This window comes from Emydura macquarii, unplaced genomic scaffold (assembly GCF_026122565.2).
Source record: "Emydura macquarii macquarii isolate MOO-44397 ecotype Brisbane River unplaced genomic scaffold, CSIRO-AGI_Emac_v2 contig_691, whole genome shotgun sequence".
Classification (NCBI taxonomy): Eukaryota; Metazoa; Chordata; order Testudines; family Chelidae; genus Emydura; species Emydura macquarii.
Window position 1 is genome coordinate 8,359,347 of NW_027130828.1, and position 23,993 is coordinate 8,383,339.

A 23,993-nucleotide genomic window follows, 5' to 3' on the forward strand; every position below is an offset into this window, starting at 1 on the left:
TATTCACTGCATACACAAAGAATCAATGAATTAGTCTTACAAAACTAGCACTTGCCATCTTCTAGAGAAGCAAGGCCTGGGTACACAGTATAAATGAAACTTCAATTCTTCCCTTGAATGCCCAGTGTAAAATTGTCCCAGATGAAAATGGAGCTTGCACGTACAGTGCTGTCAACTGTTATGAATAAAATGGATGATGAGGGACTGGTAACTTTGCTGATGCTGTGTAAACGCGCTTTGGGAAAGAGCACTGCCCAGATGGCACCGTGCATGGTGATGGTGTCCACTTCAGAGCACACATTTCCATCCCGTACCTGCGTAACATTCATTTACAATACCAGGCTCTTCGCAGCCAATTAAGTCCCATCTCTCTATAATGTGCACGTTCTATAACCTCCTTCCCTCTGGTCAATTCTCTCCTGAGAGGCCTTTCCAACCACGACCCAGCAACCACAAAGCACTGAGCTTCCTTGTCTGCATAGACCCCTGGAAGTGTGGCCCTTCTGCCTACACATCATCAGTGTCTGACGTGCTAGAGTCAGGGCTGGACTGTTAACTCCCTGGAGCAGGTACTGGAACTTCATCTATGCTGTACAGCTCCAAGCCTGCTGATGGTGCTCAGCAAGTACTATTAATAATCACCCAGCAGTATGACTAAATCTACTAACTACTCTATTCCTAATGTCATTTTAAGGGTCTTATCTACACACCCAAAAGTAATTATTATCCATGCTAGGATCCGACTCAGGCTAACTACAACTGTATTTACTGCTGCTACTCCTAAAAGCCCTTTATGTGCAGGTCTAAAATAGAATTCAGCATGGGGAGTTGTCAGCCCGCTAAAGTCTACAGTCATGGTAACAGCTAGCACCGGCTCATCTCCAGACGGGGCCCTGGGCTTTAAAGCCTAAGTTTCCAAAAAGGTCCACTCATTCTGGGTGCCCAACTTGAAACATGCTGGTCCTGACGTCCATGGGATCGTCGGGTGCTCAGCACCTCTGGAAATGAGGTCCTAGGTGTCTCAAGCTGGGAGCTGTTTCCAGAAGGCACCCAAATTTAGTGGACACTTGAGAATTCTGGCCAACGATTTGTACTCCATCCTCAGAAAAACCTCATTATGGCCCTGACTCGTGCTGAACTCTGAGCATGTTCTCAAAGCTCACTGAAGTCAGTGCCGAAGTGCTTTGCTGTACGGGGGGCCTGACCCCGGACACTGGGGCTCAGAACACAGGATGATCTTATGGGACTTCCTCTGAAGTCAGTGGGAGCAAGATCAGACCATGCAAGCTGGCCAATCTTCATAAATACCTTAAAGGTCTAGAGGTGCTCGGAGGCGGCTGTAACGGCGGCCTTCTGAGAACCACATACTGACAGAAATCTAGGCACAGCAGTTAATGAAGGAGCTTACCACTTCATGTGCTTACTTCTCTGGGTGTAGGTTAGACTCAGTGTTATTCTATCACATATGCTTTGCATTTAATTTCCTGGTATTAAGGCTGGTGTCTAACTACTCACAGAACAATCCTACTCACCACCTCAGACATGCCAGCAGCTAAACACTTTTACTCTGCACTAGCCTTCTACTGAATACTACTCTACCTTCATCTAACCCCATTGAAATCAATGGTGCAATTGTCCCATTCACTCAGTGGGACATTACACAGGTTTTTCTATCTAGTAAAGATATTGCATAGGAACGCTGCTGTCCAAACAGCTCAAAGGGCAGGGCTGCTGTCACAGAACAGGCTCCATCACTGGTCGTACTCTGAGGTACCCTTTAAACACAGAATCACTCTGTGTCATCCAAACCATGCAGATCCCATAGACATTAGTGGTGCAAATTATCCAGGGCGCCGGGACACCTGCGAACACAAACACCACGGAAAGTCAATGCTCCCTGTGCAATAAGGTCTGCTGTACAGGAATCCAGACCTAACACAGAGCTAATGTCTCAAAAGTGGCATCAGACTATTCATTAAACTAAGTGGCATCAGGATTGACAATCCCCGTCCCATGTTTCACACTAGTACGATTTAAAGCAATTGGCCCGAAGGAGAGAGGGCTTCGAACAAAATGGCTGCTAAAAATTGAGCTGCAGGGATGTGTGTGTGTGTGTTCATACACAATAAACCATGAGCTAGACTCTCAGCTGGTGTAAATCTGCATAGCGCCTTTGACTTTAATGGAGTGACATCAATTTACACCAGCTGAGGATTTGGCCCCCATAATCTGAGCCGGCACCGTCAGCGCTCTTTGTAATACACACACTAATGCCTTTCCAGCAAAATAAAACCAGCAGCCTGATTCTTCCACAAGATAGGGCCCAATTCTGCGCCCACTGAAATCAGCGGAAGTTTTGCCATTGACTTCAGTGGCTATAGCCACAATTGTGTCTGAACTGGGTTGCTGCTAACATGGTGTCAGCCATACTGTGCACACAACTCAAAAAGATAGTTTCAAACACTGACTCTACTGCAGAAAGCAACAGGTCAGCTAGTGGGTAAATCCTTCTCCTAGGGGATAAACAGCACCTTACTCTAAAATCAGAAATTGTATTTCACAGCATTTCCTTACAGTAACTAGGGCTCTGCCCAGAGAGAAAGACACCTGAAATTAAATTAGACATTCCCTTGAACTCCAGCAGAGCACTGTCCTCTGTTAAATAGTGTTTTCTCCTATGTCCAGTGAGAACAGTCCCAGCAGAAGTAATTAAATACCCAAACATAAATTATTTTTCCACTCCCCAATCAGAAGAATAGTGTAATAATAGTGTAAAACAAAACAATAAAATCAATGTAAACCTATGATCAGAAGAGAGTGAGGGCAGGAGGATACTGTAGGAGTCAGTGGTGAGAATAAAGGGAACCGGACTTTGGGAATGAGCCACACCCCACAGAAGAGAATCAAATGGGAATGCAATTTGGGCACCGTTTATGTAGCTCGTTATACAGAAGAAGTGGTTTCTGTGGTCCATCCAGTACAAAACTGGGTGACTGTAGATTTGCTCCTGCATCACTGATGGAGTTTCACCATTGAGCTGAACGGTAGCAGAATCAAAATCTGTGTGCCCAAGCAGAAAGCGGGTATGATGCATGTTAATTACTGAAGAGCGTTTGTTTCCTGCCAGAAAGATCCCAAAAATGCAGCACTGAGAATCCTCAAGCCCTGCTTTAAAATGTAGACACCTCTGGGGTAGGACCTGGCAGCTGTTAACAGTGCACAGCAACCATGTAAGACAAGAAGTGATGAAAAACTGAATTCATTTGATTACACCTGGAGGATGTGGAAGACCTCTCACGTATAGTAGTGTGCACTCAGAGCTTGTTAAAACTCACAAAGCTATTATGTTGCCTTTTGCTTCTGGGCACTAAAAGCCACAATCTGCTCTCAGCTAAACCAGTGTAACTGCAGAGTCACTTCGCTGAACTCAGTGGAATTAATCTGGATTACTCTGGGGTAGCAGAGAGCAGAATCTGGGCTCAAATTCTAAGGCACCAGGTTAGAGCTAATGTTGTTTTTATCTGCATTTTATCTAGTAGCTCCAGGAGAAGATGAGGCCTTTACTTTCAGTGTAAAAGGAAATCAAATGATCACGAAGCATGCTACTGGAGCAACAGCTGCAAACAGAATTGCAGTGCCTAGCTGGACTGGTCAGATGGCCCATTCCTGAGCACGGCCTCTTTACATTAGCAGCAGTCTGGGATATAAAAGTCAACCAGGGGAGAACAGTGGGCGCTGGAGCAGGCTGGCAGTGTGTCCATGCTGCTGGGTGCAATGAATGCACCTGACTCTGTGGCACTACAGCCTGCCATTCTACCCTCTCAGAGACACGTGGCGGTAGAGCAGGGGTGTGTGTGAGCCTAAACACTGAAGTTGGTGCAGGCCAGAAAAAAAAGGAAGACATCCCACAGATGTAGGCACAGACTCTGCATGGGGAGGCAGGAGGCGCAAATGCACCCGAGGTTTAAGATTCCAAATCAGAACCTGGGCACCTGAGCAAGGGACCTTCCTTCATAGCAATTACCGTCAGTCACAGGTTAAACGGGCAGGACTAGCAAAATACTGCTCCGTGCAAGGAACGTCACCCTCATTTCTGCTGAGGGAAAGAAATTCTTACTCCCCTCTCCCCCAGTGAAGGAGTGAATGGTAATAGGAAAAGAAAAAACAACCCCTAGGAAGACAAACCAAGGAGCTGATCTGGTTTAAGTCCACTTTAAAATGCAGCCGCGGCCTGCAGCTCTACTCAGAGGGATGTGGAGATTGTGCTTTACACGTATTAGGACCTGATCCAAAATCCACTCAAGACCGTGGGCTCCATTAACTTCTGTGGGCTTCAGATCAGGTCTATGGAGGGTTTATTAATGCCGCAAGTTACTTTTGTGCTGTCAAAGGTTTTTTGCTACCCGGCAGTAAGTCCTGACCTAAGTGACCCTGATCTAAAACCCTAAAAAAAAAAAAAAAGCGCAATACCAAGGATCAACTGGTTCCTAACAAAATCCATTCAGGTATCTGCATTGTATCATTAAACCCTAGATTAGCATAGTACACCCTTAAAATCTGTACCACAGAGCATCCCTAAATACCTGTAACGCACAAAAAGCCAGACTTTAACCCTGTCGGGGCCAACAGGCAACTCCCGATCACTTCAGTGGGGCCAGTTCTGGCCCATAGTGCACTCTGGAAAGGGGGGAAAGCATCTCAGTTGGGAGGGTAAGAGTTTGTCCAATGTTCCTCCTAATTCACCTTGCAGAAGCCAGATATCTGTAACGCAGGACTCCGGAGCTTCTGTAGCTGGCACATCTTCCATCTCTTCTCAAGCAATTCCCAGACTAGCCCCCATGAGAAATCATGGCCTGCTACACGTTCTCCAGCAAAAACCCCCCTGTACATCACGATCCCCAATGGCAAACCAGGGACCTTGCTGAAGAACTGGTACGTACTACTGGCTTGTCAAGCCGCACTCGAAGAGTTAGCTGAGATTTAAGTCTCACACATCTGGTGGCAAAAAGGGGTTTTCAGATCTTTGGTGCTGAGTATAACCTGGGCAGGGCAGCTAATCACACGTGAGGCATCATCCCACTGAAACCTGCATCTTCCAGCTGCAATGTGCAATACTCCCAGCCAGAGATTCCTCCATTTGGGGATCTTTCAAGGTTATTTTGGGAGGGTTATTTTTGGAGATTTGGAAAGTTCACCAAGGAATTGATAGAAGGGTGGTCGAAGAGTTTTGTGTCAGAACGGATTTCCACAGCTTTTTAAAAGTCTCAGTGTCGGGAGCACTTGGCTCCACAGGAATGCACCCAGGAGGGAATTCTATAGCGCCTGCCCCTCCAGAGTCCCTGTTAGCTTCTCCTCATCCATTTGCTTCTGCTGTTGCTGGATCCTTGCATAGGAAATGGCATCTCCTCTGCAGAGAGAAGGGAAAGCATTAGAACGTAAGCTACGTGGGATCAAAACTGTCCTCTGTGTGCATGCAGCGCCTAACACAGTGGAGCCCTGATCTAGAGAGGGGCCTCTTGGTGCTACCGGAATATAAACAGTAAATAGTAATTGCAGCGAAAAACTCACCAGACAAGAAGACCCGATAGGAAGGGGAGGAGGACTGGAAACGAAAGGAAGCACCTGTTTCTGGCTCCCTAGGCACTTGAGCCTGCTCCCATTGAAATCAGCGGGCGTTTTGCTATTGACCTGATTAGTTGCAGAATCTAACCCTACCTGAATAGATCTGGCTTTGCCGCTAGAATTCGCAGTCCTCTCAGCCAGGGCAAGTTAGCTCCACAACTGAAGTTTTGTAAACTTGGGACCCCTAGAACTGCTCTCGGCCATGATTTTCATTTAATGCCAGTGAACACAGGTTTTCTTGTGGGGTCGTAAACGCTCTCAAGCAGCGTTTGCAGCCCAATTGCTGGGCTGACACACGAGCACCTGAAAATGAAACCAGCTAGAAGTGGAAAAGCGAGGCTGACTAGTATTTCCTTGTGCTGCAGAAAGCAAACAACCAGCGTAAAAGGAAATCAGAGGTGCAAAATTCTGTTTTAATTATATAAGGTATTGTGAGTGATAAAGCCACGGAGATTTCTAAACACACACTCACACGAGATTCTAAACCCGAAAGGGTCCCCTTAAAAACTTGCCGACACATGCTGGAAAAAATTCTTTGTCAGTCCATTGCAAGCCCCCGCCATGTGAATTTAGGATTGTGACAGGGTGTCCACCCCACACAAGGCCTGAGCAGGTTAAGAAGGGCCAACCAGCCTTCTATGCTGCACTCGGAGGACAGCCTAACTGAAGATGAAGCCCAGCTGGACAGGGGCAGGTTGGGCTTGTGTAAACTCAGGAAGCTAAGCACAAGAGCAGGCTGCAGGGAGCAGCTCTGAAGTCACTCCCGAGAGAGCAAGGGAGTCGGCCAGGGACAAGGAGGCATGCTAGGGGGAGAGTAAGCCCTGTGATCTCACCCTGGACTACAGAGCTGAGAGGAGGAAGTAGCCACTGGGAGCATAGGAAGCTCAATCTGGCAAACCCAGAGGTGGGCCCGGAGATAGAGAAACAAGGTAGGAAGAAGCTCAGGGAAACAGGAACAGTCTGAGATTGAACAGACCATGGTAGCTAGACACAGGGTGCATGGGCTGGAACTCAGAGTAGTAGGCGGGCCCAGGTTCCCCTACCAGCCACAGGGAAAGTGGCACTGGGACTGGGCGTGAACCAGAAGACTGCCTGACACGGCATACAGACAGCTTGTCCAGTGGCACTTGGACCCCTGGCAAGGGGCGGACTAAATAATGATCCGGCCAGAGGGCCGAGTCACAAAGAGGGAGCACCCCAAGTCCCAGACAGGGAGAGGCCACAGTGCGTGCAACCTATGGAAAGATGAGCCACACCAGGTGAGAGCTAATCCCCAGACCCAGCCGCATGGAGGCGCCCAAGCAGTGCACATGCCCCATTACAAGGACACTCTGACCCTGCCTCTCCTAGTGTGCTCAGAAAGACAATAGCTTTTTAAAGATGTTTTCTGCATGAAGCATGCTTAGGCCATGCCCCCCCGCCCCCAATCCTGCTACACAAACTCTTTGCATGAACCTTGACTGCTGCAGATATAATTATATATACCATCCACGCAGGGCCCAGCCCCACCGCTCTGACTGCCCCGCGTCCCAGCAGTCCCAGTGAAGCCGCATGGCTCTGCTGGCGTGAGTCAGAGTCGCAGGGGCAACCTCACCCCTGCACTGGAAGGGAAATAAAGCGCCTGTTCCCTTACTTTTTGCCAAGAGCCGACAAGCCATACAGCACTCCTGTTGCAAAAGCAATCGCATTTCCCAGGAACGTGGTCAGTGTCAGACTGAGTATGACTGGAAACACGGCCATCCTGGGAGACAGAGAGAGACAAAGTCAGCCAGGTAACAATCCCCCGGGACCGCCTTGCTGACCGTATTGGAAATTGCTTCCCTAAGAAATGTATTAAGGGTTCCCAGGATTCAGTTTCCATACAAGCATTTCTTTATTAGTTCAAAGGCCGCTCGGTGTTAATTACACCCACAATGTCAACACACGCTTGTCTTCCGTATCCCGGTGGCAGTACAGCTCTGAGTGCTGGCCAAAATACTTACATCAGAACCAGGCCCGTCACAGTGTAACTCCAAAGGAACAAGGACAAAGCTCTCCCAAACAAACTTCTGAAAGCCTGGCTTTCTCTACACGACACCGAACAAGTACTGCTGATTACTGAACCTCTGCCAAAGACAGAAAAGGGAGGCTGAGGGCTACACCCTGCCTCTGGTTTCCAATTGATCGTGCTTTCTGTATCTCCCGAGCCTTATGTAAGATAGAGCTGGTATTTCCAGGCTCACTACACCTTTAACCCAGACAATTCTTCTCTCTCTTTTATTCAGGCCTATGGCTCATGCTAACATTCAGAGTCGTACTTGGGCCCAGTGCAGGCCCCTATTCCTACCGGCGCTCTTCCATTCCCCTGGAACCAATGCACATGCTCTCTGTGACGCCCTGAACTAACCTCTCTGCTAAAGGCCGGATTCTGCCTTGATTCCTGCTGAGTCCAGCACGTCACCCTCCTCCCAGGAATGGGCAGAACCTTGACTCCTCCACCCACAGCCCAGCCAGTGCAGCTGAGCTGGCACCGGGCGGGTAGAGACCAGCTGCTGCTCAGACTATTTCCCCCTGGAAGCAAGGGGAAAGCTGGGCAGAAATTGTGACTTCCTGAGCACAGCCCCTTCCCTGGGCTGGTGTGGCTATGCAGTGACCCTTCCTCAGGGCTTTGCCCTTAATATGCCTGAGATAACAGTTCACAGATTGAAAAGCTCAAGGGCCGAATTATGACCTCCCTGAGACTGGTGTAATTTCAAATCCTCCAGGGCAGGGATGGTCTCCTTCCTTGTTCTGTACAGCACCCAGCACAATAGGGCCCCCGGCCCAACTGGGGCCATTGGACGCCCCCGGAGTAGAAAATAATAATTCACTGATTTCAGTGGGGGGCCCCCCGGGGTAGAATCACAGCACCCTAGGGCACGTCTACACTGCAGCAAGGAGGGAGCCTCCCAGCCCAGCGAGACAGATGTGCGCTAAAAACACCAGTGTGGACGTTGTGACACGGACAGTGGCTTGAGCTAGCCGCCCAAGTCCCAGCCTGCCTGACCCCCTGGGTCCAAGCTCAGGTGGTTAGTCCGAGCTGCTTGCCGGGCTGCAACGAACACAGGGCTATTTTTAGTGCACTAGCTGGAGCGAAGCTAGCGCGAGTCTGTCTGCCAGGGCTGGGAGGCTGACTTCCACGTGCAGTGTGGACGTCCCCTCGAGTTCCTGGCCAAATGAGACCAGCCGATCATCTAGTCCATATGTCACAGGCTGCCGCCGCCACCCAGCACCTGCACACCAACAATCAGGGCCAAAGTCCACTAGCCCATCCGGTCAACGCCTCTGCCAGCCTCTCCTCCCCCGGCCTGCAGCAGGAGCCTGTCATCAGTCCTTACCCACAGTAGAAGGCAGCTTTTTGCCAGGGCCGCAGCTGATCTGCCCGCACAGACACCGCGTTTGCAAATTCGATAAACTGGCAGCAGAATGGAGCCTCGCACAGGAACAGGATAAAGGCATTTAACCTTCAAAACAAAGCAGAAGAGAGTGAGCCCATCAGCACACTCCTGAGAGGGAACTCGATTCTTCCATTGAAGGGGCATGGTCGGGGGTCAGGGTCCCATTCATACATCGGACACTGATCCGATTATTAACAGTCAGAGAGATTTTATTATATGGAGCCAGATTCTGCCTCCTTCTCTGCTCCAGTGGTCAACAATCCCATTTAACTGGCCACTTAGTACTCCCCCTTTCAGACAGGGACTCCCCCAGTGGCATGGAGCCAGGGCAGGGCTCTCCAGCACTCCTGAGGCAGGGGAATGACCCTGGAGAACCAAGCGAGGCAGGCTAAGTTAGAGCTGCCACCATCTCTCAGCCACATGGAGCATGAGGCTAGCACAACTGAGGATCCCGCTCTGAGAGCTGAGATCAGCAGGGATGTTCATGGGGCTGTAAGTTACATGTAGAACGTAGGCTGGTCCAAACTGGGTGAAAATGCCCACTCCGCATACACTTGACCTTACACTCTCCTCTTCTTCTCCTGCTGCACATCCCCTCCATGGGTGGCATGTTACACTACTTTACTGCTTACTCCCCACGTATCACAATCCGGCCCGAAGCCTTGCTGGGGAAATCCATGGTGACTGCCAGGATTTGCACACAAGCTTTGTGGAAGCCTGTATGACATCTGCAGCCAGTGGCGCTCCATGAAGGAACCCCGATTTTTTGCATGCAGGATGCCCCTGTTTTATTCTGGACAAGGGTCTCTTGATAGTTGCAGACGGCAAGATCGGGGAAGATCTGTATGCTAGGCTAACCCCAGCTGTCACCCATGTCAGAGTGGGTGAGACTCTCCTGTCCCATGAGACAGATCAGGATCGTTATCTCTTGCAGCCACTTCAAAACATGAGCGCCGAGTTATCTGCCCACAAAGCACAGCTCTATCGCCTGCAGCTTCTAAATGGTGATTCAAAAGTCAAGACCAACAGCGTTGGAGCAAGGAGAGAAGAACAAGTGTACTTACATCATCCACACCCCAGCCGCTATGTTCAACGGGTTGATGGTCACACAGTTCCAAAGGCCGGCAAGTGCGCAGGCTGAAAAGCAAAGAGATTGATTTTAATTCATGTGAAAAACAAACCACTAAGCACATATAAGTGGCAGCATGGGCTTGTGGACAAGACACTGGCCTGGCAAGTAGGAGACCTGGTTGGAATCCTGACCTGCTGTGTGACCTTGGGTAAGTTTCTGCACCTGTGCTTTCCCTATTCAGCCTGTAAACTCTCCAACTCCCTCATTACTTGTATGTACAGCACCTAGCACAATAGGGCTCTGATTTCCATTGGCACCTATAGAACTTACTGTGATACAAACAACAACGTATACAAATCCACACTGAATGGGAGACATAATGGCTAGAATGATCAGGATTCAAGAGATAGGTTCTATTCCCAACTTGGCTAAGAATAAAATACAGGGGTGCCTTTGGTTCGGGACACTCATCCTTCAGGCTTCTGCTTCCATGGACAATCACAGTTACACAGAATCCCAGTACGTTTGCTTTTAAATTAAATCATTTTAAGGGAGTCTCTCTTTTTATTGGCTGAAGAATCTACAGTCCCATGTAGCTGGCCCCGGTAAACAACGAGCTACCTGCTCACAGCACGGCCTTCCAACAGCAGCATCTTTTGCAAGAAGTAAACAGTTAAATGAAAAAATAGTTGCCGTCTGTCGCAAACCGAAGGCAGAAGCAAGAACTGACCAACAGACCAAATTCTGCTCGCAGCCTGAGCGCTGTAAATTCAGAGTGACTCCTATGCAGTCGTGGAGACTTACACAGAGATACTCTGGGCAGACATGAGTGGAACCCAGAGCAGAATCTGGCCCTCTTTCTGCAGATATGGAAGCAGCTGTTTGACAAAACAAGCCCCAAAATAACCCATGAGGCCTTGAGTATGTAACGCAAGAAAAGGAGCCAGCCAGCAGCTTGTGAGCCCCGAGTGATGCATTTACCTAGCAGCTCATTAAACTTGCAAAAGGTCCCCTGCATTCGATACAGCGAGTCTCCTCAATTAACAGGAAGAGGCAACCATTATGCTCCAGAGTAACCAGAGCTCCTGTGTGGAGGAGGAGCTGCTCCCTGGTGCAAGACAGAGCCAGCTAACATACAAAACTCCAGCTAAAATACGAGGGTCTCTAAAGGTTAGACTGGGGACATGGAGGCTGTTATTTTCTTTAGCCCATGCAATGCAAATGACTGGTCTCTGTCTATCTTTGAAAGCTGTGACCTACTCCGTGTGAAGGATTTCCACGGGTGAGAGTCCACACGGGTCATTGCCCTGCCAGGGGTGTGTTTCGTGTGGCTGTACCTCATATAGCCTGCAGGCTTCAGCAGATGCCTTCTTCAAATCTTCCTAAACTATCCGCTGGTGAGGCACGTGTGGGCTCCCACTGCAACAAGAGCTAGTGGGACCAGCCGCTGGCACAAAGACACGGCCCAGCCAGCTCTACTGCTTGTCCTTGATACACCTTAGCAGATAAAAATACCAGCTTGGAAGCAGGGGAGGTGGGCAAACTGTTAAACCAACAGCTTCAGGCACTCAGGCTGGCCATAAGAATATGCATTATTATCGTAAATAGGAACCACTCATGAGTCACACAGCATCTGTCATCTCAAAGCGCTTTACAACTGATAGACTAGTTATTATACAGGGATCATTTCACCCACCACGGGATGAAACACGGCAGCTGGTACTCACCGCTCACAGCAACACTACACAACAGTGTAGGACAAGAAGTTTAGAAAGATGCCACAATCAGTTGAAACCACCGGGATCATTCAGTGGGCAGAATGCTAGAAGCCAAGCACAAATTTGGCTTACACACCAGGGCTTACAACTTCTTGGCATGCAGTTATGATTTCGGGGTTCTTGTTATGAGGACCCACATCAGTGAACAGCCCCCAAAACAAACCTGACTTCAGAATGCCGCTGTATGATTCTCCGCTAAGTAAAAGACTGTTTTACCCTCAGCGTACTAGCACCAGTGATCAAACAGTTCTCTCGCTCCTGAAATCACCATGATCTAAGTCAAGGGCTCTCAAACTGGGGGTCACAAGGTTATTATGGGGGGGGTCGCAAACTGTCAACCCCCCAGGCTTGTCGGTAAGGATGGCATGGCATGGGGGAAGGGTCATTACTTTTGGGGGTGTCGTCACAGCCTGGAATATTTTCAACAGGGATCCCAGCAAAAAAAGTTTGAGAACCCCTGATCTAAGTGCTCCAGTGTAGATCACAGAGCACTGATGGCAATGAGTCAGCGATCCATAATCATTAAAATGCTACAGGCCATGGCACTTGTCTGCAGCCACGGGGGAGAGATTCATTCTGCTTTCCATTTCTCCTGCAAAGTAGCTCCCAAGCACCCTGAAATGGAATTATCCCACTAGAATTTTATCAACGTCTTTCTTAATAGCCAAAATGGAACAAACAGCTGTCAACCGAGTTTTGTTTTTTTTTACAGTCCAGGCCACAGAAAAGGTTTTAAATTATGAAAATGACTGCTGGGATTTGTGTGTGGAAGACTGACAGATCTAGTGCTTAGTTATTTAACTAATGTGCTGAATCACAAAGGATTCAGATAATGTGGAGCATAAATGAACTCTTAGAAGAATTCACTGCACTGCAATTAAAACGCCACATCTCCTGAGCCCCAGTCCCCTGCTCCAACCACTAGACAATTCTGGCTCTAATACATTTTGGGCTACAGTTTGCGGGCCAAGTTCAGCCTGATGCTGAATCTCCTTAGGACAGAATTTGAAACCATTCAATGCAAACCTCTTTCTGCATTTGAATTAATTTGGCATTGTATGAATAAACTACCTACCTTTTTTAGCAGCCTGGTTACAATCAACTAAAATACAAATAAATTGGCTCAATTTCTTAGTGACCCACAAAGACTAGGGATAAATTCCAGACTCCCGTAGCAAATGTTGTCTCCTGACACCCCGGGAACCTGTCTCCAGTGATTTTGCTTCCCTGACATGAAGCTCTACATGGAGCACTTTGAAAAGACACAGTTGTTAGTATGTGGGATTCAGAGAATCGTCCCTTCTGGTACCTGCCATTAACTTTTGCCTCTACTTGCCCGGGAGTCACTCAGTATATTTTTTTCCCTGCTTGATAAAATCACAAGGAGGGGAAGAAACCATCAGGTATAGACATTGATTTTCCAGCCTTCCTAGCTTGTTTGCAATACTGTTACTGATCACAAGGGGCTGATCACAACTCTTACCAAAGCTGAAGTTTGTCTGACTGCTTCAGCACCTGGAACCACCTATATGGGAGAATCTCAGCTTTCATGTTTTTAAACAAAGTACATTTTGAGCCCTCCTGGTTGCAGAGAAAAGGTGGAAACGTGACCTGAGTGTGCTAAATGCTCAGAAAACAGAAAGTAAAGAAAAAGAACCCAAATGTATTTTTTTCCAATCTGACATCTTTTAGAGCACACTCGTGATTTTTAACGCTTGGAGTTGGCAATGCTGTCCGTGGCACATAGCAACTGTCCCCTTCAGCTCTGCACCCTCGCCCTCAGAGCATTTCTGTGGCCCCCAGCCATCCCTTGCTATAAACCCAGCTCCCCAAGGACTGTAAGCTGCACTGAAACTATTGAGGCTGGAGTGGAAGTCTCCAGGTAGCTCTGGTAGCACTCACAGCCTGGGACATAGATTCCTTCCCTCCCAGCCCTGGAGAGACTTCTCAGCAAACTTCCTGACTGTACGCTGGGTCCAGGAGAGATACGGAGGGCCCTGGGGAAACTGCCTTGACCCTTTCCATGAGAGACTGTTAATTACAGGGGCAAATATTTAACAAGCCAGCACAGATCTCTCTTGCTTCTGTTTATTTCAAAGACAAAATCCATTATTTAAAAAAAAAGGCTCAATATTATCCTTCGTGGGTCTCTATTCAGGGGCCTCTATTCAGTAATAACCAGAGCAAACACAATAAAACCTACTGGGAAACCAGGAGATCAGCAAAAGAAGAAATGGAAACACACAAGCATCTAACAGTCAATAACAACAATGAACCAAACTCGGAGGTCTCTATTCAGGCCCCAGCCTGCAACCTGCATATGGATTGATTGCTGTGCCTAGGCAGAGCCCCATTAACGTCCAAGTGCCGTCCACCTGCCTGCTACACGTTGCAGGATCGGGGCCTCTGACCCTGCTCCCATTGCCTGCAAGGAGCATTTCACCCGAAGGAGAACCTCCCGGCTTGGCACAAGAATAATAATTTACAGGGAGAATGGCGTTCCTCCTCCAGGATCCCAAAGTGCTTCCCGATGAGGCCCAGGCAGGCTCAACCGTCAAAGCACACACAACCACAGGCTCCAGGGGACATCACCCCGATTCCTGCACGTACACAGTGTGCTTCTGGATCTTTGGCTGGCTGTGATAAGACGGACGGACGGACAGACGGACGGTCGCCGCTACTGCCTAGCCACGCTGTCATGGCCAGTCGCTGGCACTCGGGCACCGGGAAGCGCAGATGGCCAAGGCGGCGCGCTGAGCTGATCTGAGCCGGGCCGGCCCATCCCTGGAGGTTAATCCCAGGGGCGCCCAGCAAGCCAGGCCTGAGTGCTACTTACACACGCCCCCGACGACCCCGGCGATCCTGCACAGCCACTTGTACCACCAGGTCATGCCGTCGCCATCGGCCGAGGAGGCAGCTGGGGCAGGGGCGGCTTGCTGGAAGGGGTCCTCTGGGGCGCTCATGGTGCGCCCCCTCCTCAGGGGCTAGGGGCAGCCCCCCCCCTTCACACCTGAGCCACAGCAGAAGGGGACGCCCCCCTCCCCACCCCGAGTCAGTGACAGCCCCCTCCTGCTGCAGCAGCTGGGCCCCTCAGCCCTGCCCCATGCAGCCGCCTGGCCCCTGGACAGCTGCTCTGTTCTTGCTGACAATGGAGAGCCTCTGTGCTCCAGCAGCAGTCGCTTCCAGGTCTCCCTGCACGTTGCATTGTGGGTCCCCTCCCCTCCAGGAGGGAGGACGCTGATGTCACCCTCGAGTCTCATTGAAGAGCTAGGGGGGCAGGGCCCTGCGCCCGCATAGTAATGAGCAGCCAGCAGGCCCAAGGTTTGTGTGCACACATTGCGTGTGTAGGTGCATGCCCCACCGTGAGTGCACATGCCTGTGCACCTCTGTGAGGCTGCCTGCGTGCACAGATGCACGCGCCTGGCAGGGTGGGTGTGAATGCACACACAGTGTGTGTAGACATGCTGCTATTTTGCATTTACAGAGCATCTTTTATCTAAGGTCAGCGTCACTCACTGTCCCCATGCTACAGAGAGGGCACGAAGTGGCTTGCCCTGAAACACAGAGGGAGCGTTTGTAAGAGCCAGTATGGGAAAACAGGAGTCCCTTGATGCCCGCCCTGTGTTCAGAGGCCCAGCCCCACACCTCGCCCATGAGCTCCTAACATGGGGGTGGGTTCAACAACTCTGGTTAACTCTGTCTTCTCCACTCGCGCGTTTCATTCTTGTGCGTGTCTCTGCGACATCAGAGATGTGAACTGACTTGCCCAAGGTTGCAGAATATGTCAGGGGTAAAGCTAGGAGCAGAACCAGGAATCCGGAGTCCTATTGCCCTGCGCTAACTACTAGGATGTGCTGCCAAGGTGGCCGGTGTGCAAGGGCGGGATCTGGGTAGTGGGTCCGTCAGACTCAATGAATGAAGGCATATGCAGTATATGTAGGAGACAGGAGGGAGGTGCGTCCATGTATGCAAACCAAAAAATGTACTGAGCTAAAGCTGATTAGAAGGGATTGGTCTGTGAGGGATTCAGGGAAACTCCCACTTCACCCTCCACGCCAGCTTTCTTCTCCCCGGCAAGCAGTGTTCAGTGATTTCCAGTGTTCACTGTCTAGGCGAACTAATGATGATGATGATTTCCAGAGCTGCCAAATCTCAGTCATTTGGAAAGAGAGTCCTTAGTTTAGGATTTAATTTGATGGGACAGTTTTTAAAGTATTTCCTGCTCTTGGGAAGAGGGATTTTACTGTGTGTTTCAATGAGACATTCAAAATCTCTCTCATCTTCTTGGAAATCTTCCCCTTCACATTCGAGACTGGAGGAAAACACCTTTTAAATGAGGTGCTGACAGCTCCCACGATTTTATCACAAGTCTCACAATATTTGGAGTTTTTCTTTAAAAAATCAAGGGATTAGAATCACCATTTTTCTTTTTTTAAAACGTTTCTGGCTCTCATGGTTGCAGAAAAGCTTGAAAACATGAACGAAGTGTGACCTAAAGGCTCAGAAAGCAAAGAAAAAGAACCCAACATCTTTAAAAAAAAAAAAACACACGATTTTTAAGCCAACATCTTGATTTTTGAGGCCTGACTCATGATTTTTGAGTTGGTTTGACTTGAGTTTGGGGTTGGTCATATTGTAAATGGCTCAGTCAGAACAATCACATCATGCACACAGCATCCTAGAGAAACCACGTCTCTTATTGCTGTTCTCTCTCCCCCCATCCCGCACCCTCCCTCCATTCCTTCATATTATTAGTTACACCCATTCATTGCATCGTCTCTTATGTTCGATGGTAAACTCATCTGGGCAGGGGCTATATCGGCTTAAATGTCGGTAAGTACCTCTGACAAGGGGGACCTATTGCAACAGGGCTGTAGGTGCCCCCGTAATACAAAGAAGACACAATTCTAAAGTCTTTCACTTCACGTGTGGTTCTACTGAATGTAATGGGCCCACTTGTGCGAGGCAGGATCGAGCTCAAACAAATTCGCTTTATATTTTCCCCTCTTTTCTAGGCGCTGACAGCTTATTCCAAGGGGCCTCTCCCAGAGGAACCTTCCTTAAGCAAATTTCAGTTTGTGACGCCCTGAGTCCTAAAAAATCCCTGGCAATTCACGTGCACTTTGGAAAATCGTACACGGGTCCTAGAGCTGAGGTCCCACCCACAACTCATCCCCGCAGCTCCAAGGACTCTACAGGGTTCCTTTTGGAACATTAGACAGAACTGTGCTGTTTGGCCATCCGTGTACCTTGGAACTTGGAGCCAAGGCAGACCGCGAGGGGTCAGGGTTGCCCTCCTGTTGCAGACACCTGGCGTAATATGGTTACAGAACAGATTGGGAGGAGAAAGTGCTCACTGCTATTGCAGCCCTAGGGTAAACACTGGCATTCTAAGAAATGCAGGGAAACAGAGCAGGGCCCTATACTGCAAGCTGCAAAGCATCCTTCATTCTCATTGACTGCAGCGGCAGGAAGGTGCTCAGCCCTTCACAACACCAAGTTGCTGGTTCCTCCCCTTCCAGGCAGGGAGTACAAAGCTGAAGGCTGGTGATGTTACACTGCCAGAGTGTAAAGGAGCATCAGTTCCATTAATTCTGCATGGTTTATCCATCCGCAAGACACATGCGTATGGTTGGCCAAAAGGAAAAATGCTAAAGGGTTAATCTGAGCTCTTTCACTAACTATTCTAGTCTAGATCTCCTAAGTGGATGCTGACGCACTGTGAACAGACAAGGCCCTTCTCAAAAGGTGACATATCACAGTCCTGACTTGTGCTTCAGGGTCCCAGACATTCATTGCAGACAGGTAAGGTGTCTCAGTACTAGTTGGGAGAGACACAAAAAAACTTCGAAGAGATTTATAATATTTGGCATCTATATAATGCCTTTTACTTGAGCGTCTCTGCGTGCTTTACAAATATTAACTGAACAGCCCTGTGAAGTAGGCAGGTATTGTTATTCCCCATTAAAGAGATGGGGAAACTGAGGCGGAGAGGTTAAATGACTCACCCAAGGTCATACAGTGAATCAGTGGCAGAGCTGAGAGTCCTGACTCTAATTGATTCGCTGCCTCCCTGGTTGGGGTGCCCCCTCATTTCCATTTATCGGGGCTTACTGGCCCAGTACTCTGCTCGGAAATTGACACGATCTTCCGTAAAGCCTTCATGAAATTCAATTTCAGCCTGGCTCCCTGACGATTCCCAGAAGAACAGCTGTTTTCCACGAAACACTGTTGTCTTCATGGCATTCACATCGCGTATCTGAACAAAGAAAGGAATGAACCAGGGTCACAAAGCAGTCTGCCTCTTTTCAGCAAGAGCATTGTTTGTGCTATACCTGGACCCCCCTGGGAAGAGCATCAATAGTTCAGAGGACCTGATACTTCACAGGATGGGAAGTCAGGACAGTTAGGGGCAGAGTCCCAGTGACTTCAGTGGGGTCACTCCAGATCTACAGTAGTGTAACTGAGATCAGAATCTGGCCCTATATGATTTGCAGTGTGCTTTGAAAGTTCTCAGGGCCTGTGCGGTGGAAAAGCGTGCCCTCGATGTGCCCCGCCCCAGACTGATGTCTCACCGAGATGTAATTGGAGTGTGTTTGGTTGTTTTCGGTCCCCAGGTCCATGTAGAGGGCATGGATGGTTATGCGATACCGTGGAGCCACATCGATAAAGGTCCGACATGCCACTTGTCGTTTGGGGTCAGGCAACTGTCCAGGATTCACTATTTCACCCCAGGGACCAAACATCTGCACATCACAGTCTGGATGGAGAAGCGGGGTAGGAGAGAAAGCAATGTGGAATATCATGTTCGGTACGTCCATACTACATAAAGCATGCCCAGAAAGATCCCCCATGCATTTCAGCTGGGGATGTCAAAGCATGTGCAAGCATCTTGCATGGACTCATCTTCAATATGGAAGGGCAGCCACTGGAGACAACTGTTCCCAACATGCAATACTCTGCCTTCAGCTGAGAGGCCTTATGGGCCCTTGGAGAAGGAGCAACATCTCCTGGGCCCCTTGGTCTCCATGGGCAGCTGTGAACTCTGTGGACCTTGCTTTCCCTGTCCCTGCCCTAAAGCCATAGTGAACAGTTCAGCAAAGTACCTTGGTAATATTTTTTGGCTGCTGCTTTGCTGTTGTACTGAAGAACTATACCATTCCCTGGCAGCAGGAGGCGCTGTCTCACCATTAATGTATTGGTCTTAGAGGTTATAGAGGACATCACCAGCTTCTTACAGCCTGTACGCCACATCATCCGTCCAGAAAATAGCACTATCTCCCCTGTAATAAAATTAAATAATGATAAAGGAGCCTTTAACCATAGAGTACTTCACAGAGAAAGTCTCAAATGTTACTACCTCCAAAAGGCAAAAACCACCAGCATAGAAGCTCCGTTTAGATGGACAGGTCCTGTTGTCAGACTGGGCAATGATAGACTTTCTATGGTAAACTGAAACTCAGAAAGCGCAGGCAGGGTGATCAACGAAAATGCTTCAAAGGCGCCCTCAAGCAGAGTCTGACCTTCTGCAGCATAAATAGTGATAACTTTGAAGACACAGCCAAGGACAGAGCGCAATGAGAGCAACCATCAATAAAGGATGTAAACCCTTTGAGGAAGACAGATGCAAGATCTAAGAAACTGCTTTAGAGACTAATGTAATGATCACTTCACCCATCAATGAAATGCAGCACCTGGGGGTGGAACACAGCAGCTGTTTAACAGCACTGCAGTACAGTTCAATAAACGAAGCGAAGAAGAATCGGGTATCTAAATGAAACCACAAGGATATTTTAAGGAGCAAGATTATAATTGTCCACACTGGACTCTGGCAAGGAGACTGTAGCTAATACCTTGCTCAAAAGGTGCCGTGAGCTCTTTAATGACCATCAATGGTCAGAATCTTGATTCCATCTCTCAACTCAGAGATGCAGTCACGGTCACCATGGGCTGTGCTACATCATGGCACTGTGGTCCCTTCTACACTAACACCAGTAGATGATGTTCTTTATTAATATAGTTACAAACATTTAAGTAGCCCCACAAGTTATCCCGTGCTCTACAAAGATAAATAGGGCATGGTCTGTGCCCTGAAGAACTTCTGATCTGGATAATGCAAGATGCACAAACAAAAGACAAGATCTAGGATCAGCTCAGGAGAGATTTGGTTTGGGGAGAATTCTTGATCAGGAGAAGAAAACATGTATGGCTAAAAACAGAAGCAGATGATTAGTCAGTAAATAACTCATTCCCAGCACTTGTAATTCACTGTTTAAGGCACTGCTTGTAACGTATCTAAGACTGTTCTACATAAGAGCTATTGGGTTGGACTTAAACAGTTCTATGAGTAGTGGGTAGTCATATGGAATGACAGAGTATCTGATGTGTTCTGGTTCCAGGCAGTAAATGAATTGCACTTGAGAGCTCAAGGCCTGTGATTCAATGAGAAGCCTCTGGGGGAGCCTACATTTATATCATGAGACTCTCAGAATACACATCCGGCCTTCATTCAAAGATTTTAAGCTCGAAAGGGACTATTATGATCATCTAGTCTGACCTCCTGTATTAGACAAGCCATGGAATTCCACCCCGTAATTCCTACATCTAGCCCTTAGCTTGTCAACGTCAGCCATGAAAGTGGTCTGATTTACTTTACAGACCCCATCATTGTAGCACCTGGACCCATCACACATGAAAAACATCGCTTTATAGCAGACTAAAATGGGCAGCAATTTTCGCCCCACACCACCATGAAAGAAAGAAATCAAAAAAAAAAAAAAGGGAAAGAAAAGGCAATGGCTTAATTTACTCCCATCTGGCAAGGACGTGACTGAAAAGATAAACCTTGAGTAGTGTTTGAGGGGCTAACACACTCAGACTCTTCCACAGCTGGTGACCCTCTATTGAGAACACCCTGGTGCCTGTCTGAACAGTGGAGGTACAGGAGTCCCAGCCAAAGGGTACATAGAAGTAACAAGGAAGAGGCAGGCACAGGTTCCTGAAAGTCCCCTGCCACAGATGAGCTCTGGAACACACCTACACTGCAGTTCAGAGAGCTCTCCAGCACCTGGACTGTTATCACTTCCCCCAAACGGCATCCGATGGAAACTGTGCAGTCGCGAACCTGCAGGTTGGTCATGTTGATGATCCCGGTGGAGTTGAGGAAGAGCCTCCCACAGACACCTGTACAATAAAAACACAAGCACAGACACTGTGGTCAGCAGGAGAAATGCACACCCACTGAAAGGCTGAAACTAATCCCTATACATCATGGCAGCTGCAAACTCTACAGAGCAGAGATTGCGATCACTGCTATTGTACATGTGCCAACAGTATGCTTGACCTCTGTACAAGCCACACAGTGAGACAGCTTCTGCCCTGAGGTGCTTGCAATCCAGAGTGCAGGAGGCCCTGGGAAGCTCAGAGAAGTGAGTTGTTGCTCGTAACTCCCTTCTTATGGGTAGCCATGACATGCCTGGAAGGCGTGACCCACAGTGAGATTTTCAGTGAATCTGCTCCAACTTCTGGCTGGTGCTATGAATGTCCTGCACCGCTCCACGTGGGACACTCTTCATGGCAAAGCAGAGCTTCCCCACCACCAGAACCACTACCTGTACCAATGTGCCGCACCTGCTTGGAGCTTTCGCCCTAATCAGCTGGGAAGGAGCTGCCCTGGATCTGAGCTCTGGGCCGGAATTACGCTCTGCGATGAACTTCATTTGATTTTTTAATGATAACAAACATGAATCTGAAGTCCTAACCCAGACAAATTTCCCACTAAAGTACTCCCATGCTCCCTGCCGAGTACTGGCTAAGTGCTGGAGTACTGCCATGCTCCCTGTTTGAGCACTGGCTAAGTGCTGGAGTACTCACAGACTCCGGGCCTGAGTACTGGCTAAGGACATCAGCCCTATGTAATCGCCACGTAACTGTTCTCTTCATCAGTAACCTCCTCCTGGCCTGCAAGCTCCTCAGGGCGCCTGTGTGAAGGAGCCAGCACCCTGCTTGGAGAACGATCCAGGGCTTTGTATTTTGGCTTTTCGGGATAAATGGTCGCTGCCGTCTTTATCAGGTTCATAGCTGAAGCTGGTGTCAGGCGTTCTGATCCCGAGGACCCATCCACCGCTGCCTGCTCAGGACAAGGGACGGCAGAGCAGCCACGCACCGTGATGGGCTTGGGGAAGCGCATGCAGAAGACGGGGTTCACGTGCTCGCGGGTTTTTGGATTGAGGCAGAAATCCTGCCGGGTTTGAATGCCATTCCCGCACGACGCCGAGCACTGCAGAGGAAGAAACCCAGAGGCCTTTATACATCCACATCCAGGGCTCTATGCAGGGGGAAGGCGGTTCAATGGCTAAAGTGTGGGTCAGAGAGTCAAGAAACATGGGTTCTAGTCTCAGCTCTTCCACTGATAGTGGCTAAATCGCTTAACCTCTCTGTGCTTGAGTTTCCCCAGCTGTAAAATGGAGATACTAATGCTGAGACACCTTACCAAAGGGCTCTGAGACCCACAGATGTATCAGTACTCTTGGATAACAGTGATTAGGTGGGTGTCTGATCTGATAGCGGAAGGGTTTGAGCAAACTTCAGAAAAGACTTGCATGGAGCACATCACTTCAAAACATGCACGGGCAATTTTTAAACAGCAGCCAATAACCAGAAGTATAGAAACATGAGGCAGCACAGATATCATGCTGAGGAAGGGAGAGAGAAAGGAAGGATGGATGACATCCCTAGGAATGGTTTGGCATTTTTGAGGGATGCTAACACCATGCAGTGCATGAGAGAGCAGTCATTTCTTCTATAACGATAGTCCTGGGATTTGTTCTGAAGCCAAAGGGGTGCACAGCTCCTGCAGTGATATCTCAGGACACCTAGCGTTGCATTAGACAGGTAGCAGGTACCTCTGTCCATTCGCTGAAACCCCACTCGTGAGAGCACATTCTGATGATACAGGGGATGCTGGCGAGGGGTTTCTTTGCCTCCGGACATGAACTCTCTTCCAATGCAGTCTCCAGGCCATGGTGGAGCTGGACACAGGTGATCAACTGCGTAGCTATGCCGAGCCCACAAGAGGAAGAACACGGACCAGGCGCTGCTACTTTCCATCTGATCCGAAGGGAAGGAGAAAATTCAATGAGGATTGATTCCCCTCCTCCCACTAGCCACTAGTAAAAAGCACTCCCTCACCTTCCCACTTTCCTAGCCAGCAGCAGATTCCCTTCCTCTGCCACACACGCACTGCAGCCTGGGACCCTCCCTGGTTACAATGGCTCCAGTGTGTATCTGGAACAGAACCTGTCCCTGTGACAAGGTTAGGAAATCTGGGGATGGTGTGGAAGTGGGTCCCCTGAAAGCTGTACAGCAGCATCTTCTGGTTTTGCAGAAACCCCATTAGCTCAGTATTTGCATTGGTGTCTCCAGTATATGCATCGCAGCCTTTTCCTCCCTCCCCCTCAGGAAGACCTGTCTGGGCTGAAGTAAGTCAAGATCTGGTCTTCTTGTGATATTTCCACCAACCTGGAACTGACCGGCCATGAACAGACCAACTCTCGTGTTATTTCAGTCTAATAAACAGCTTCCTGCAACATCAAAACCAAACACGGGCACTAGAAGCCTCACACCCTCCTAGCAAGTATGTGCTGAGCAAGATCCCTCTACCACCCTGCCATGCATCTCAGTCCTGATCAGCGTTCATACTGTTCTGAAGTTACCTGGTCAGAAGTGATTGGGCAGCAAGCACCTTTCACCCTTCCTCTAAAGCACAAAAGCCTTTGTCTCCAGTGACAATCCAGAGATCCCCTCTGTAACCTGTCTCCCAGATCACACCGAGCAGTTTCCATGGCACTTTTAAAGACACACACTCTCAGCAGACACATGCTATCTTGCTGAGTATGACCAGAATGACCTTGGAGGGCACGGCTCCAGATTACACAGCTCCTGCTCCTCTGGGCGAGGCAAACCATGACACTGTGCAGCTGCTACGATCTCTTCCTCCTTGTCCCCGATCTCCCTCGCACAGTACAGGACCCTGTGCGCCACACCTCCTCCACAGCTTACGCTGCACGAGCCCATTTTGTAATGCCACCTGGGAACAACGCAGCC

The 23,993-nt window shown here is 49.0% G+C and overlaps 2 protein-coding genes across 2 annotated transcripts in view; both read right to left on the reverse strand.

The window, feature by feature from the left end:
* Window positions 1–5,004: 5,004 nt before the first annotated feature.
* On the reverse strand, window positions 5,005–14,881 carry CACFD1 (calcium channel flower domain containing 1). The gene is made up of 5 exons (XM_067541608.1): window positions 14,725–14,881; window positions 10,103–10,175; window positions 8,979–9,104; window positions 7,256–7,363; window positions 5,005–5,407 (listed from the first exon to the last, which is right to left on the reverse strand). The coding sequence occupies exons 1-5, from the start codon at window positions 14,849–14,851 to the stop codon at window positions 5,314–5,316; spliced, it is 528 nt and encodes a 175-aa protein (XP_067397709.1). The 5' UTR covers window positions 14,852–14,881; the 3' UTR covers window positions 5,005–5,313.
* Window positions 14,882–17,776: 2,895 nt separating this feature from the next.
* Window positions 17,777–23,993, reverse strand: part of ADAMTS13 (ADAM metallopeptidase with thrombospondin type 1 motif 13) — a 58,620-nt gene continuing 52,403 nt past the window's right edge. Inside the window, 7 exon segments of the mRNA XM_067541863.1 lie at window positions 17,777–18,147; window positions 18,464–18,648; window positions 18,995–19,171; window positions 20,925–21,071; window positions 21,819–22,167; window positions 22,793–22,997; window positions 23,797–23,976. Coding sequence (XP_067397964.1) covers window positions 17,989–18,147; window positions 18,464–18,648; window positions 18,995–19,171; window positions 20,925–21,071; window positions 21,819–22,167; window positions 22,793–22,997; window positions 23,797–23,976 — 1,402 coding nt within the window. The 3' untranslated portion in view covers window positions 17,777–17,988.

What these genes read in the sequence shown, in the direction of transcription:
- CACFD1 (XM_067541608.1), bottom strand. Translation starts at nt 14,851, where the DNA reads ATGAGCGCCCCAGAGGACCCCTTCCAGCAAGCCGCCCCTGCCCCAGCT. An exon ending in GCGGCTGGGGTGTGGATGAT is followed by an intron (nt 9,105 to 10,102) that starts GTAAGTACACTT and finishes TTTGTTTTGAAG; the next exon opens with GTTAAATGCCTTTATCCTGT. An exon ending in AAAGCTGCCTTCTACTGTGG is followed by an intron (nt 7,364 to 8,978) that starts GTAAGGACTGAT and finishes TCTGTCTCCCAG; the next exon opens with GATGGCCGTGTTTCCAGTCA.